Below are 15,342 nucleotides of genomic sequence, written 5' to 3'. Positions count from 1 at the left end.
GAAGGGTGGGAGGGAGGGAGGGCGGGCTGATTAGAATAGGTGAAGTTTTTGTATACTCTACATGAAACAATTTGTATTGAACTATCATGTGATTCTTTCGTTCTAAGTGACTTAGACTGCACTGGTGCTACACACCAAAATATTGCAAAGATTTTGTAAATCTTACAAACTTGAATATACTTGTGGAAAATGCCTGTGTCCTTTTTAAACAGCTCTCTGTCATGCTTGGAAGTATAGCCTATACTGCCACCCCCTTTTCTCCCTAGGCTGAAATAAACGGCTATAAACTGGATTGAACAGCCCTTAATACTGGCAAACTTGCTTTTTGCTGGAGACCAGTTTTAAATGAGAAAATATGTAATTTACCCTTTTAAAATACTCATTTTGTTATTAGTGTCAGTGAGTGGCAGTGCTGCTTATAGGCTAGAAAATAGATATCAAAAATCCTGTTTCTCACTGTTTTACTGATCCCTTGTGCAGCTTGAGGCGGACAGGTTAACTGTTTGTGCCTCAGTCTGTTCTTTTGTAAGACTGGATTAATGTTTACTTCCCAACGGTGTTTAGAGGCTTAGTTATTATTTGAGATCTTGAGATGAAAGATACTAAAGAAGTAAAAGGTAATACGATAAGTTTGCTCTATTTAAAACAAGGATATAATTTTGTTATTGTATTTTGGGCTGCTCAAACAGGAACGTACTTTGTCACCTCTAATTTTTTTTGACTAAGCACTAATTCTATAAGCACACTTTCAGGCTTAACTTCAAGCATGTGAGAATTCTTAATGAAGTCAGTAGAACTGCATGCCCAAAGCCAAGAACATTTCGAAGTGTTTGCAGTTCTGGGCCTGTGGCTTTTTTTGGATATTCTTAGGTAAAATGCTTTTTGTGGTTTGAGATTTTTGCAAGATCAGTGGTGTTCAAATGTAGCACCTCTTTTAACATTTTTCTTTCTTCCAACTTAATACAGATAATACACATCTGCATAAAATATCCTTTTCATTTATATATAAAACATTGCCTGCCAGTGAAAGTATTGGTGTAACATTTTTTTTAAAAAGGAAGTCATGCTGCTTATCATGTTGTATGTGACTTAAATGACTGTTTCATATTAAAACTAATCTTTCCTTATGTACTGCTTAAATATACCTGTTTTGGGATATCAGTTCAGTACTTTTTATACAATCTTGAATGTGTTCCACATTGGTGACATGTATTTTTGCAACTGCTTTTTGTTTTAATTTTAAATTAGAGCATGTCTGAAGTAATACATGCATTAGTGCTGTGGTGTGTGGCAAAGTTAATGTATGTAATTCAAATTGGAAAAAGTTTCCAGACTTTGTCCAACATTAACCCTGTGGCCAGGGATTAAATTACTATGTAATACAAATTATTTCATATCATGATGTGTTTTAAGCTACTCTATGAAGTATATGAAACATTATTGTTTATGGATTGGTAGCTGGCCTGGTATCTTGCGTAGAATGAGGTATGATAGATGATAGCAATTCATGATAATTAAAACTGAATACCTTTCAGAACATGCAGCATTTATGTGCATTGTAATCTTGTTGCCATAACATTAGTATGAATTCTTTAATATTAATCCGCTGACAAATGAGCGAACATATGGTAGTATGCTTATCGTTGTGAAAATCCTATTCTAACACTCCACACTTTTTTTAAAACAACACATGTAAGTTTTTTAGCTATTGGATATGATTAGATATATGCAGGAGGATGTAGAACTGGATGTATTTTAAAATTACTCTACAATTGCTAAGTTTTGTCTGAAGCTTTCTATATTAGAATAGACTCTTCCTTAAATTTGGAAAATTAAGTGTACTTAGAAATCTTAAGGCAATATAACTGTGCTATACTACATCTTGAGTTACACACATTCACTTCTGTAATTTCTTGTTGGATTTTGCTTTACATGGAAATAGTCCCATAGTGTCCTAGTGTTGTGCGCTATCAGTTCTGAGTTAACTAATTGTGAATGGTGTTCAGCCCCTTTGAGGTGCTGCCTGTAGCTTAAAGAGTATTCACTGTGGCCCTTAGTTTATTGGTTCAGAAACAGCTGAAAGATCATAGAGAATACCTATTTTTTTTATTGTTTAACATACAGGATGGTTTTCCTTTTTGTGTTTAAACAAACTGTTTCTCTCAAAAATAACTTCTAATTCAGCCTCATCTTTTCCTCAGAGGTTGTGCACTGTACCTCAGAAATAGCTGTATTGAGGACAGTTCGGTGACTGGAGTCATGAGAGATGTCTGTATTCCTAGACACTAATCTCATCTGCTGTTACCTGGATGTTTAATAAAGAATGGGCTCAGTCTGAACTTTCATACAATTTAAGAAAGGCAAGCCTTTTTATATATTTGTTCTTTATTATCTTTGCCTTTTATGATATTTTTTTTTCCTGAAATGTGAAATAATGTGTAGTTGTTGAGGGGTTTTTACTTTATAGCCAGTCTCTCCACCAAGCTTTTGTATATGGTCTTAAGAACAGACACTGTATTCTTTAGGGCCTTCTGACTTGGTATTTCTAGTTGGCATTCTCCTTTCAGTGTTAAAGACTAGTTGAAAAAGGCAAGTTACCAATCTACTGCCATCCAAACAGTACAAAATGTGAGCCGATTAAGATATTGTTGACATTTAAATTTTTTGTTAATAATGATGTGATATTTGACCCTTTAGAATAAGATATATCAGGATATAAATCACCCATTCTTGGAAAATGTATATGGCGATTTTGTCCAGCACTGTATGTAACTTTATTGCTTTCTGTTTTCTGGTTTCAGTTTCTTTTAAAATAAAGCTAATTTTTGTGGGGAAATGGCCTGTTGATTTCATGAAGATGATGTAATGCATAGATTAACTTTTCTAATGTTTTACCTGTGAGGATGTATTTGGATTAGGTGTAATCCAGGGCAAGAAACAGTTTGAGGTCATATTCATCAGAAAAGACATCTCTTATCTCTCTTGAAGGCATCTGCTGTTCTGTAGTGCCATTAATTTAGAGTAACTTGAAAGCAGATTAGAAAAGGTCTTGCACCCTAAGCCCTATTTCTTTCTTAGAGGATGAGAAGAGTTCAGATATTGTTTGGGTCCATGGATTGTAGATCTTTCTGCATTTGGAAGGAGATTATGCAAAGAATTACTATTTATTCTAATTTGCAAAATTCATACTAAGCTATTGCTGTTTGTTGAAATGTCAGAACTAACACAGTTAACTAACAAAGTGATTACCTAAACGATAATCTTTAAAAGCAACTAGTATGGGCCTAAGCCACACACTCAAAACTCTGTTCACTGGAATAAAAAACATCTCAGAATATATTCCTGCTCTTTCTAAAAAATATGGATGGATAAAAGAAAGGGGAGATAATTTAGAAAGGATGGGAAAAGGTCATTTATTAAATCAAAGATAAGAAAATATAAACTAATAAAAGGATTTTTTTCTATATATTAAAGCCTCTGACGTCATTAGAAATGAGCTAACTCCCAAAAGAGATGAAAATATATAGACAGCCAGAAAGTCCAGAGGAGTATTAGTAAAATAAGATTGGACTGGGATGTAAATCTCCATCTTTCAGAGCAGAGGAGATAGCAATTTAAGAATGAAGTTTTCGAGGGGGGATTTTATCTCTTTGTTTCTTGCACTTTTGCCTGGTAAGTTAGTGCCAACAGAAGAAAGATCCTGAATGGACTTTTAGTCTGGTATGATAATTGCCATATGGTTTATTTTGCCAAAGTGCCATAGCAAGAGCTCAGTCGCTTTTCCCAAGTAAACTAGCAATGTTGAATGCATATGAAATAGATGGTGTTTCTGCAGGTATGTATCAATACATGATTTACAAAGCTGATCCAAGACCTTGCTTCAGTTCCATTCCTGTATGTGGTATATCAGAAAAATCTGCTACATTAACTAGAAATTTGTTAGTGACATTTATTGCAAGTCTTCTCCAAGTGAAATACGTAATTCTTGCATTGGAGATCTAGGTCTTAATAAAACAGACATTGTTTTTCTTATGTACTGGAGCTATTATCTGTAACTCAAGAACAAAATACAAGTAACTAATTATGGCCTGTGTTGTATATACAGTATGTTCTTTTTGTCAGGAATAAGTAATAAGCTGCTTCTGTGTAGCACTTACTGATTAAACTAAAACAACACCTTGAAAGCCTGAGGAGAAGACAGAGGTCAACAGATCTAAGAGTCCTTATTGTCTGTGAATGAACTCTGCAAACTGAAGGATACATTCTGGATGACTACAGCTATGTTCTGGACTGGTAGGGGATTTTGAGTTACTACTACATTAAAATCATTCTAGCCAATGCTGCTGTTTAACACCCTGATTCAAAAACAATAACAAAAAACCCTCTTCTGTTACTTCATCTAGAATGAAGGGAAGTAAGATTTTAACTATTGTGTGCAGTTTTAGCCCCTCTAATCCTAATACAGTAGAACTGGATGAATTCAGAGGTTGGCAAGGAAGGTGAAGTCATGTAAAAGAAAGAAGTAAGCTAAGACACTTTCTAGAAAAAAAAAAAGTGCCATCTCTTAGAAGGCAGACAGCTCTGTAAAATCCTGAATGGCACAGAAAGGGTGTTGAGAAGTTCACTGTTCAATCTTGCCTCAATTTGTGTCAAGTTCATTGTCTCTGAATGCAACAACTAAGAGATATTAAATAAAGAGAACACAGGACAGGCTTAAAACAAGAAAAGGCTGGTCTTCACATGGAGAATCTTTCCTCAGTGTTTGATTCCCCTCACATCTTCTGTTTATTAGACTGAAATCTGTCTGCTTATGGAGACATCTTGTTTAAGTCTAGATACAGAACTAGAAACAAACAAACAAAAAAAAGTCTCATCTTCTTCCACTGAGGCTGAAAGCAAGACTCCTTTTTGGTGGTGCAGGTCTGATATTAGCCAGAAGTTCCATATCATGCAAGTTTTAAATAATAATAATAAAAGGCACCTTGCCTTTCAGTTAGATCTTTTTTTCCCTTATGCCTTCGAATGTTTTTGAAATGAGGAATTTAATTCGGATCTGATATTTCGGTCTGTGCAAGCAGCTGATAATAGTGATCTTGGTGAATGAGGGTGGAGACGATAAATCAAGAGATCGTATCCATTAGAATGCATTTCTTGCTCTGAAAGTTTTAAACCTTTGTGATACCTATTTATATGCTGCAGCAATGAACAGTGGTAGTCAGCTCTTAGTAACCACTACCACTTGAAGACAGAGCTATTAAAACCTGAAATCTTTGTAACATGATTCTTAGATGATTTATCAGAAGTTTTGACTGATATGTGCAATGTTAATCTCTCCTGGCCACATTAGAAAAAAGAAGGGGAAGGTGAGACTTTTCTGGTTCTTGTTGATTTTTTTTTCAGAGTTTTAAGGAATTGTATACTTTTGAGGAACTTGAGCATACCTGAAGATTCATCCAAAGTGTTTGGCTTGCCTTTCAACTGACATTCCCCTGAAATGCTTGCTTCTATATCCTAGACTTTATTTTGGCAGATACATTGTTTGTTTGAGCAAGTTTGAGCAACAATGCGCAAATTACTCCTGGAGTTTGCATTAAAGACAACAAAATGGACAAAACTATATAAGGCAATAGCATGAAGTTGCAAGGATGACCTAATTAGTTAGAGGACATCTGGAAGTTTCAGTGTATTGCTAAATCAGTACTCAGCTTTTAATACTTTTTACTAGAAATTCTCCAACTAGTAACAGGCTGTCTTGTTATGGAAAGATGCTTGGATAGTAAGAGTTGCATTCCTTCCTACTCTGCTTAGGTGTGAGTGATGAAAACCAGAACTGTGTGTTGCTTCATGTCTTTGGTAAGTAAATGGATCAGTATCTATAGTAGGATTTTGTCAACTAATCCTGCTTATATAAACTTAGAGCTTCCTTCACATCGCTGCGGTTACTCAGAGCCCCATGGATGGCTGTTACCGCTTTAAGCCATCTACAGGACTGCGGAAGTGAGGAACGCCTCCCTCGTGCGGTCTTGGACGGCCTGCGCCCTCAGGCGCCCGGCCCGAGCCCGAGCAGCGCTCCACCCCGAGAGCGCGGGGGCCGCTGGCACGGCGCCGGCGCAGCGGCCCTCGGGCGGCCCCGGGAAGCTGCCGGGCCGCCGCGGCGGGCCTCGCCGCGGCTCTCGCCTTCCCTGCGCGCGCTTCCCGCCGCCGCCCGTTTCAGTGTTTCTGTTTCTCGGGCGGCGCCAGGGAGCCGCCGCGGCCGGGGCCCTGCCGCGGGCCTCGCTCAGCGCCGCGACGGGCCGCGGCTCCCGGCCTGCCCCGCGGCTCCCGCGGCCCTGCAGGCGCGGCCCCGCGGGCGACCCGGCCCTCGCGCGCGCGGCGCCCGGAAGCGCTCTCGGAGAGCGGCGGAAGCGCGCCCCCCTCCCCTAGCAACGCCGGCGGCGCGCCCCTAGCAACCGCCGCCGCCATGCCGGTGTGGCTGCGGGACTACAGCTGGCGGCAGACCGACTCGGCCGTGTACCTCTCGCTGCCGCTGCGGGGCGCTCGGGCCACCCCGGCCAACATCTTCTGCACCGACCGGTACCTCAAGGTGGGGCGGCCGCGGCCCCCTAGCCCCCGGGTCGCTCCGCGGCCTTGGCCTTCGCCCTCCCCTCCCTCGGGAAGCTCCGTTGCCTCCGTGGGGCCGGGCCTCGGCGCTCGCTCGGAGCTGCGCTGCAAAGCGCACGCTCGGCGAGCCGGGGCAGCGCCGGCGACTTCCTAGCCTCGGGCGTCGCCTCCTCCCGTGTGCGCTGCGGGCTGCTAAGCGCCTATAACGCTGGAGACGGTCGCTTTATCACCATTCTCCTCCTCACCCACACTCAGCAGCTACCGGCTGCCTTTTCTCTCATAACTGGTCTGAATTATCCACATCTGAACAAATTGTGAATAAAAAAAAAAAAAAAAAACAAATTTGAAGTCCACTGCTTCTATTTCGGTTCTGAAGAACATTTTCCTGTCTCTTACTTGGTGTAATAAAATGTATAGCCTCTGTACAGCATACTAAGCAAATTACAGTTTTGTTAGTGGAATTTGTTTCTTGAGGTTTATTACATGTACTGAATATTTTGAATATTGATATGCAATAAAACTTTATATATTAGTACACATTTGCTATTTTTGTAGGTAAGCATCCCTCCCTTCTTATTTGAAGCAGTTCTATATGCTCCTATTGATGACACAAATAGCACAGCAAAGATTGGAAATGGAATCATTTTCTTCACTTTGTACAAAAAAGAAATTGCCATGTGGGATTCACTAATGATGGAAAATGGTAAGTTCTCTATTGTGAAAAGTAAATTATGCATAAAGAACCAAAGCTATTTCAAAACTCTTTTTCCGAAGAGTTTGGAAATTTGCTGCTTTTCTAATTGCATTGTTTGATCTAAAAAAGTACTGCTTTTACCTACGCAGGTGGCTTTGCATATGTAGTATCGATAAATCTCAGGAAGTTTATGAACTGTAATTTGTCACTGGAAAGTATGGTGTTAGTTGAGGATCTTGTATCATGCACCATTTGTTTTGAGTTGCCTGCCACTGCTTCAAGAAAATTATAGGTGATATTTGAAAACTTACCAGTTTCACATTTGCCTTCAAAATCTAACTTTTGGCAGTCACTGTTGTGTTCTTTTGCTGAAGAGCTGAAAAGAGATCTAAATTACTAGAAAAGCCTTTTTCTTTTGTGTGTGTGTGTGGGGGGGGCCACAAAAGTTCTCTGCCCTAACCTTGAAAAAAAAAAAAAAAAAACAAACTCTGAAATTTCTGCTTCTGGATCTCTGCAAAGTTAAACCCTATTGCTCATTGTTAGAATTGGGAGAAAACAGATCTATACAGAACATCTAGTTCTGGTATGTTTTATGTTTAAGTAAATCTTGGTTTTCTTTTTCAGAGATGTGCCTGATAGAATCCACTCTATGGATTTTTGAGCCATATTTTCTTGCCCTTTCTCAGATGAAGTAACTTGGACTTCTTTATGAACATAGTACATGACAGTAGAAATTTAGGCCTAAATTATTAGATTTATTTATTTATTTATTTATTTATTTATTTGTTCCCAGCTAACAAGGAAAAACTGCAGTATCTAAGAGAGAGTGCTGTTCTAAAAGCCCATGAAAAAGCAAAAGAGGAGGCAGAAGCAAAAAAAGTTACAAAACAGGAACACAAAAAATATGCTTTGGAGGCCACGATGAAGGTAAGTTTACAAGGACCTCTATCAGATGTGTAAATGTAAGCAGTTGCCAACTAATTTGGCAGATGCTTGTTACTTATCTTTATTATAGAAGTGAAAAATCTTTCTTCTTTGTATTTAAAACGTATTTATGAGAATAATACAAACAAATACTTTGCAGTTGTCTCTTTTTCATTAGTAATGCCAATGAAAATTTTCAACGAGGAGCTCAGATTTTTGTCAGTTGAAAGAAAAGTACAATAATTTGGCAAAATTTAAACTTTTGTGGCCTTTGCAGTTGTACGGGTGTGTAATCATTTGTCGCTGAAAAATGTATTGACTTTTTTAAATCTTCTTTATTCATTGTTACTTGTTACACCAGACCTGTTGTTACTACCTTTTTGTGTGATGGTTAGTTCTTCTGAATTTTATGTATTTTTAAGATACTTTTTTTCTCCAGAAATTTTTTTTCATGACTATACGAATGAAATGACCAGTCTTTTTACGTCTAAAAATAAATGCATTTTTCAGCATCTTTAATAACTCTGCTTATATTATTGCATTAATGATTGTACTGGGCTTGGCATATGAAACTGGGAAATAATGGTATCTTTTACTCAGTTCTCTTATTACTATCAGATATTACATATCAGTTTTATTCTACAAACAGCTAGAAGAAGTGGAAAGAAAAAGAATTGAAAATCTGAAAGAACAGGAACGGCAAAAGGTCACTAGGGAATTGGAGTTGTGGAAAAAACAGCAAACAGATATTGCGAGACAAGAAAGGATACAAAGAGAAAGGGAACTACATCAAGAAGTAGAACAACTAAAGGAGAGGCAAAAGCTAAAAATAAACAAACTTAGGATTCCTAATGAAGGAACTTCTACTAAAGGTTGTATTGTTGGAGTATATTTTGTTATTTTTACAAGCATTATAAAACTTTATTCCTGGATATTTATTTTTGTTTCCGCATACCATACTGAACATTTTTTTTCAGTTTGAGGTTATTTTTGTGTCTTTATTTTCTGTTTCTTTATTGGGCTAAAGCATGAGAGTCCTTAGCTCCCTTTTAAGTCACTGGAAATACACAGGCAACTTTTGTTCCAAGCTTTAGAAAAGTAAGGCAGAAAACATTTCTAATCTCTCTGAAGGTGGAATTCATGTTACAGCTGGACTATCTACTAGTTGACACGCAAAGAAGTCTCCTTTTGCTCTCTGTAGCCTTTATCTTGGTACAAAGAGTGCTGGTTCAGGAGGCTAAACCAACAGAAAAGTGTTCGTTTTTGTTTTAGTTGTGTGTTTGCTTTGTTAAGGTTAGTTTTAACTGTTGAACTTGGCCCACTAGGGAATCAAACAGGTGCCTGAGATATGGATGTCACAGAAATTTTTAGTTCACTTGTGACAGATAATTTAGCCAGTAAATAGGTTGTATAATATAGTAAGAACAAACCTTTTAAGAACCTTTCCTTCAAAAGAAGTCAAAACTTGTTCTCAAGTAATAGCTTGAGGTTTATTTCTAATGTGCAGAGTGATAAATTATGTGTACTTTGGAGTTTGTTAGAAAAACAAGAAAAAAATAACCCTTTTTCTTTATTTTTCATTTCTGGTACTCTAATTCTCTTTGCAGGTCCTCGTTCTGATAGTATGTTTTCAGAGAATTTAAAAGAAGAACTGTTACCAGCACCTCGATCTGCTGGTACAATTAAAATCAACTTTACGTCACGAGTTTTTCCTACAGCTCTACGTGAGTCTCGGGTAGCAGAAGAGGAAGAGGTAAGGATTGTTCTCTGTTTTAGTGTAGTGCTTTTGCTATCATCCAGGATGGAAGTTTTGCAATACTTCCATCTTCCAAGGAAGGCAGTCTTCTTTAAATAGTAATTTAAATACATATTTTTATATCTAAATTATTTTTACCAAGCTTTTGACTGTGGAGAATAATAAATAGCACGTTCTTATGTTTTTATTTTTTGAAAAAAAATTGCAGTATTAGTTGAATTCCATTATGTACAGTTTTGAAATTTCTTTATTTTTGTCTTTAAGCTTCTTTAAATTCTGTCTTTTTTAAAAAATAAGTTCACAGTTGTTTCTTCTGAACTCTACTGGATGAATGCAGTTGCTTGTGGAAGTACCAAAACAAACAAGCAAACAAAAATGTATTGGTTATGTGGTAACCTTAATTCATACATAGCAATAAAATATTTAGTGAAACTTGGAGCTTCTCATATCTCTATCCAAAAGTATGCGGTGAAGAGAATTATTTTGGTAGAAGTGAATGAATGGATGAAAGCAAAATATTTTTTTGGATATAAATTTTCCTGCAGAAGTAATACATTCATATTATATACTTACAGTGGCTACATAAGCAAGCAGAAGCTCGAAGAACAATAAATGCTGATTTGTCTGAGCTGGAAGACTTAAAAGAAGATGAAAAGAATCCAGATTGGTTAAAGGACAAAGGAAAGTGAGTTAGACTCCATTTGAAGATGCATTTAAAATCAAATTTATTAGTTAAGCGGTATGTGGCTGTTGTTCAGTTATGAGATACTTCTATTTATCCTAAACACAGATAGTGAGTGTCTACATAGGGGGGGATTTATTGATAGTGTGTAGAGTTTTAGGCTGATAAAAAGTCACGAGATTCAACTGGTGAAGCTCACGATGGACAAATTCAATGTAAGCACATGATGCATATTTTAATATTGAGACAGTTAATTAGTGGAAGAATCTAGGCAGATTTCCTTTTGCTTTTTTTAAATGTAAGTTTTTTTTTTTCTTTTTTTTTTACTATTTTTTATTTTTTTATTGAGACATTAAACATCTGTTTAAAACTTCAGGAATTTCATACAAATATTGCTATGTTTATGTAGCTGTGTTGTACAAAAAGGTTAGATTACACAGTCATATTCAGACATACATAGCTTTTACACCAGTCCTGTGTCCTCCGTTTACTATTCTTCATTGCTTTTAAGCAATGACTTTTTTTGTCAAGTTGGAAATCTAAATGCTATATTGTTAGCATTAAATTTAACTGAAATTTATGTTGAAAAGGTTATAATTGACCATTTTTAATGCTTAAATTTTAAATTAAAAAATGAGTTGTTGACAAGTAAATATTCATTTGACGATGTTCCACCTTGTTTAAAATGCATGTTTTACTTTTTGTTACACACTTAGCAAAATGTTTGCAACAGGAAACTATTTGGCAGCTGTAAATGCATATAACCTTGCAGTCCGGCTAAACAATAAGCTTCCAGTACTGTATCTGAATCGTGCTGCTTGCCACCTTAAATTGAGAAATTTACACAAAGCCATTGAAGATTCCTCTAAGGTATAAATAATATCATATAAATTTTCAGACTGTTATCTTATACATGATTATGATCTAATATAGTAATGGGTGGTTTCTGTTTCAAGCAGATCATTAAATAGCTTTTAAATTCAAAAATGAGATACAGAATCCATGGTGAAAGTTTAAAATTTGACATTGTGATTGACTAATGAAATTTCAGAACTTTTTTGAAATAAATACTCAGACCTATTGGGGCTGAATGGAAGTATGTTGATGCAGTACCAATTTCTTCACAGAAAAAATATTGTAGGAATATCTACACTTGAAAATAAGAGTACTTGCAGCAGGAAAAAATAAATCATATACCCAATACATTTTGTAATATGTTGTATTGTTCTTCATTTGGTGGGAAAACGAAAAAAGGTGGTAGTTAGGAGGAAGATACCTAACTTCCTCCTCCTTTCCCCTCCCCCAGGTCCCCAAGCAAACAAAAAAACATACATACATACATATTATATATATATATATAATATTTTTTAACATAGGGCTGGATCATCTCTATGTTTTAGCAACCATTATTTGTGGAATGAGAAGAGTGATCTCAAACAATACCTGAATAATTTGAAGAAAACTGTCTGAAAATTACTTGAGGCTTGAAACTTTTCTAGTAAAAAGTGCTACAACGCATGCACTTTTTAAATACTTTTTTTTGTAGCATTGAAGGTAATCTCATATTTGAAAATAGTAGTTGATTTTAAATAACATTAACATGATATGTCCTGTTTTTTAGCCAAGGCAGTAACACTGTATTTATAAAATTGTGGCTCTAGGGTGACAGATACAAATCTTAGTGACTAGATTCACAGGCTATATGGTTAAACCTGAGAAGTATCCTTTAGGTGAGAGAAGTATTCTTTAGGTATATTCTTTTTCTCGTATAAATGAGAAAAGCCAGAATATAGGAAATCTGAATATAAATATTTTGGGCGTTTTCATTTATAAAGGCACTAGAGTTACTGACACCACCTGTTCCTGATAATGAGAATGCTCGAGTAAAAGCATATGTGAGACGTGGAACAGCATTTTGTCAACTGGAATTATATGCTGAAGGTAAGATCCTGAATTTGTGAATGCTTATGCATTTATTTATGCACTTGTGAACGCATATGCTTGTCTTTAGAATGACGTATGCAAGTAATTCTGTTAAGGTCAGTAAGACTGCTCACACCTTTATTTTTTCAGGAGAGACATTAAAGGAGGCCTATACAATCTGCATCTCTGTTCATTATAAACCTCTATACCACTGACCTTAAAATTTTTTATTTTAATTTACTGGTTAATTTCAATCTTATTTTAAAAAAATTTACAAGTTTTAGGAAAACTGAGGAAGACAAGGAAATAGCTTTAGTGAATTGTGTGCCCTGTCTTTGGTCTGTTGAGTAGTCGGTCTTTGTGTGCATAACAGCCACTGATCAACCTATTGAACATAACAACTTGGTGGCCAAGGAAAAGAGATGTTGGTATTACTGAGCAATGAATGAGAGATCAGAGAAAGATAAATGTGGGAGATGAGTTTTTTACATTGGGGAGTATTCAGATATAGGATACAAGCTGATGTGGAACTAGTTTGGGGGTTAGGATTAGCTCAGTTGGTTAGGTTGCACTAGTTTTGCTGTTCATGAAGCAACTTTGTATTGGTTTTGAGATTTGATTTATATTTACACTATCAGCAATGACAGAACATATTTACTTGAAATAGTATTTTTCCTCTTAAAGATTTCTAAAATATTTAGTTGTGAAGAGCTCAGTAACATATCATTATAAACCTGTGCATGAAATCTGTTTTCATGAGCAAAATGTAATCTGTATGAACAGACCTGAATTAGCAGTATCCCTACTGAGTTATCTAGTAGTATCAGTTTGGTTTTGCAAGGCAAAGTTAGAAATACAAGATGATAACAGAAAGAGAAGAATATTCAAAATGTCACTGTTGAAATACTGATCTTCTAACTCCCTCTCATCTTTTTCTACCTCTGAATCCCTTTGCCCTGCTCTTACAGCTTCATTTGCATGTGAAAACCTTATTAAAAGAAATTTTGAACAAGATGTTATGTAATATTCCTTCCTATTCTTACATGGTTTCATAAGCTCTAGTATTCACAATTCGTGTATTTGTTCTTGTTTCCATGCACTTTTGTTCTGTCTTTAATTTTTTGTTTCCTGCAGAATGCTTTTGAACACTCTCTTCATCCATCTCGTATCCTTGATGTATGGTAAATGTCCAGTATGTTTGTGCTTTAATTTAGACTGTGATTCTGGTGTAGAATCTATTTGACTGGACTGCAGTGCTCATTTCTATATTTATTAACCAAATGGTATACCTACAACAATTGCAAGATTATCTGCAGGTAGAAGAATTACTATGAAAAGTCCAGTAACTGAAAATGTTTATATAGCAGAGCGTAATGTTTCCACTAAAATCTTTGAAAATAATATAAATATATATTTATTTACTGTCAAAGTTAAGCATAATGTTGTTCTGATTCCATTGTACTCAATAGCATTATCTATCAATATTTATTATGCATATGACTAGATAGCTTTTATTTCCAGTTAGTTGCTGAAGAGGATCACATATTCTTGCTTTGACTGACATGCTTATTAATGTATCTATATTAGGTCTCCAGGATTATGAAGCAGCTCTCAAGATTGATCCTAAAAATGAAACCATAGAAAAAGATGCTGAGAAGATTCGACAAATAATTCAAGGAACATTGCAAGACTCATGAAAAAAAGAAAAAAAAAGTAAGAAATTTTGAGGAGAAGGAATTTTGGTTCACATTCTGCCCAGAACATTGTTAACTAGGCATTTTGCTGTTACACTCAGAGCAACTACAAAATTAGTAAATGATTAGATATGTGTTACAGTTTTGTGGGAAGTATAATAGTGTAAGAGATATTTGGATATGTTTTATAGCATTTTGAGTCAAACCTGTCATGTATTTACTTTCTGTGAAAGATTGTATCATCTGAATAATAAAGCATTTTTTTGGGACTTTATTTAAAATTACTCATAATTAAACAAAATATTTGTCTGGAAATATTCACTGAATCTAAAGAGTGGATTTTTAAACAACTTCAGTAGCTACATATGGTCAACACTGTTAACTTTTTTTTTCCTCCACCAGAGCTGAAATGGTTATGTGGTCATGGACGTTAGTGGAAATATCTGTTGTGAAATACGAAATTTCTAAATGTATTTCATGTACTTCTGACATTTTATATGGATTTGCAATAGGAAATATTCCAAAATATATCTGCTTAAAAGTCTCAGACTTCAGGATTTGGTGTTATATAAACAGTTTGAATTTTTGTGCCTGTTGAGCACTCAGAATTCCTGCAGAAGACAGAAAGTCAGTCTATCTGTCTGTCTGTGTGTGTGTGTGTGTGTGTGCGCGTGCTTTCCTCTTTTCTTAGTGTTTGTACTGTTTGGCACATCTGAAACTAAAGTATTGTATTGAGATGTTTTAATTCAGGCACCCAATCTGGAAAATCTAAGCCTGAAAGGTTACAGGTAATTTTATGCACTGCAGAACATACTTTTTAGCAGTAAGCAATGTACATTAAATATTTACAGTCTATTTTGAAAGAATTTACTGGGCTGATGAAACAAGTTTATTGAAAAAAATGCAAATCTGTAGTTTTGTATTGCTGTGTAATGATTATTGTCCTATCAATGAATATGATATGACTCACTTTTTTTCATCCTAGTACAATTAGTAATCTTACAATGTAGCTATTCTAAATCAAAAATATTTGTAACTATATAAGAATATATATATTTCTTGAACTAAT

General features: G+C 35.9%; 1 protein-coding gene across 2 annotated transcripts; it reads left to right on the top strand.

The window, feature by feature from the left end:
- Window positions 1–6,426: 6,426 nt before the first annotated feature.
- DNAAF4 (dynein axonemal assembly factor 4) lies at window positions 6,427–15,139 on the top strand. 2 transcript variants are annotated; one of them, XM_062584044.1, is made up of 10 exons: window positions 6,427–6,583; window positions 7,156–7,303; window positions 8,088–8,221; window positions 8,868–9,090; window positions 9,826–9,971; window positions 10,550–10,659; window positions 11,373–11,526; window positions 12,492–12,597; window positions 13,714–13,760; window positions 14,167–14,249. In XM_062584044.1, the coding sequence occupies exons 1-9, from the start codon at window positions 6,461–6,463 to the stop codon at window positions 13,722–13,724; spliced, it is 1,155 nt and encodes a 384-aa protein (XP_062440028.1). In that variant the 5' UTR covers window positions 6,427–6,460; the 3' UTR covers window positions 13,725–13,760; window positions 14,167–14,249. The 2 variants fall into 2 exon arrangements, with proteins under 2 accessions (XP_062440028.1, XP_062440026.1); XM_062584042.1 differs by lacking the exon at window positions 13,714–13,760 and having other exon boundaries at window positions 14,167–15,139.
- Window positions 15,140–15,342: the final 203 nt, after the last annotated feature.

This window comes from Rhea pennata, chromosome 10, assembly GCF_028389875.1.
Source record: "Rhea pennata isolate bPtePen1 chromosome 10, bPtePen1.pri, whole genome shotgun sequence".
Classification (NCBI taxonomy): Eukaryota; Metazoa; Chordata; class Aves; order Rheiformes; family Rheidae; genus Rhea; species Rhea pennata.
This window is presented reverse-complemented; position numbering and strand designations above follow the sequence as displayed.

Coding starts and splice junctions, on each gene's coding strand:
- DNAAF4 (XM_062584042.1), top strand. CDS start 6,461: ATGCCGGTGTGGCTGCGGGACTACAGCTGGCGGCAGACCGACTCGGCC. Junction 6,584..7,155: donor GCACCGACCGGTACCTCAAG/GTGGGGCGGCCG, acceptor CTATTTTTGTAG/GTAAGCATCCCTCCCTTCTT. Junction 10,660..11,372: donor TGGTTAAAGGACAAAGGAAA/GTGAGTTAGACT, acceptor TTACACACTTAG/CAAAATGTTTGCAACAGGAA.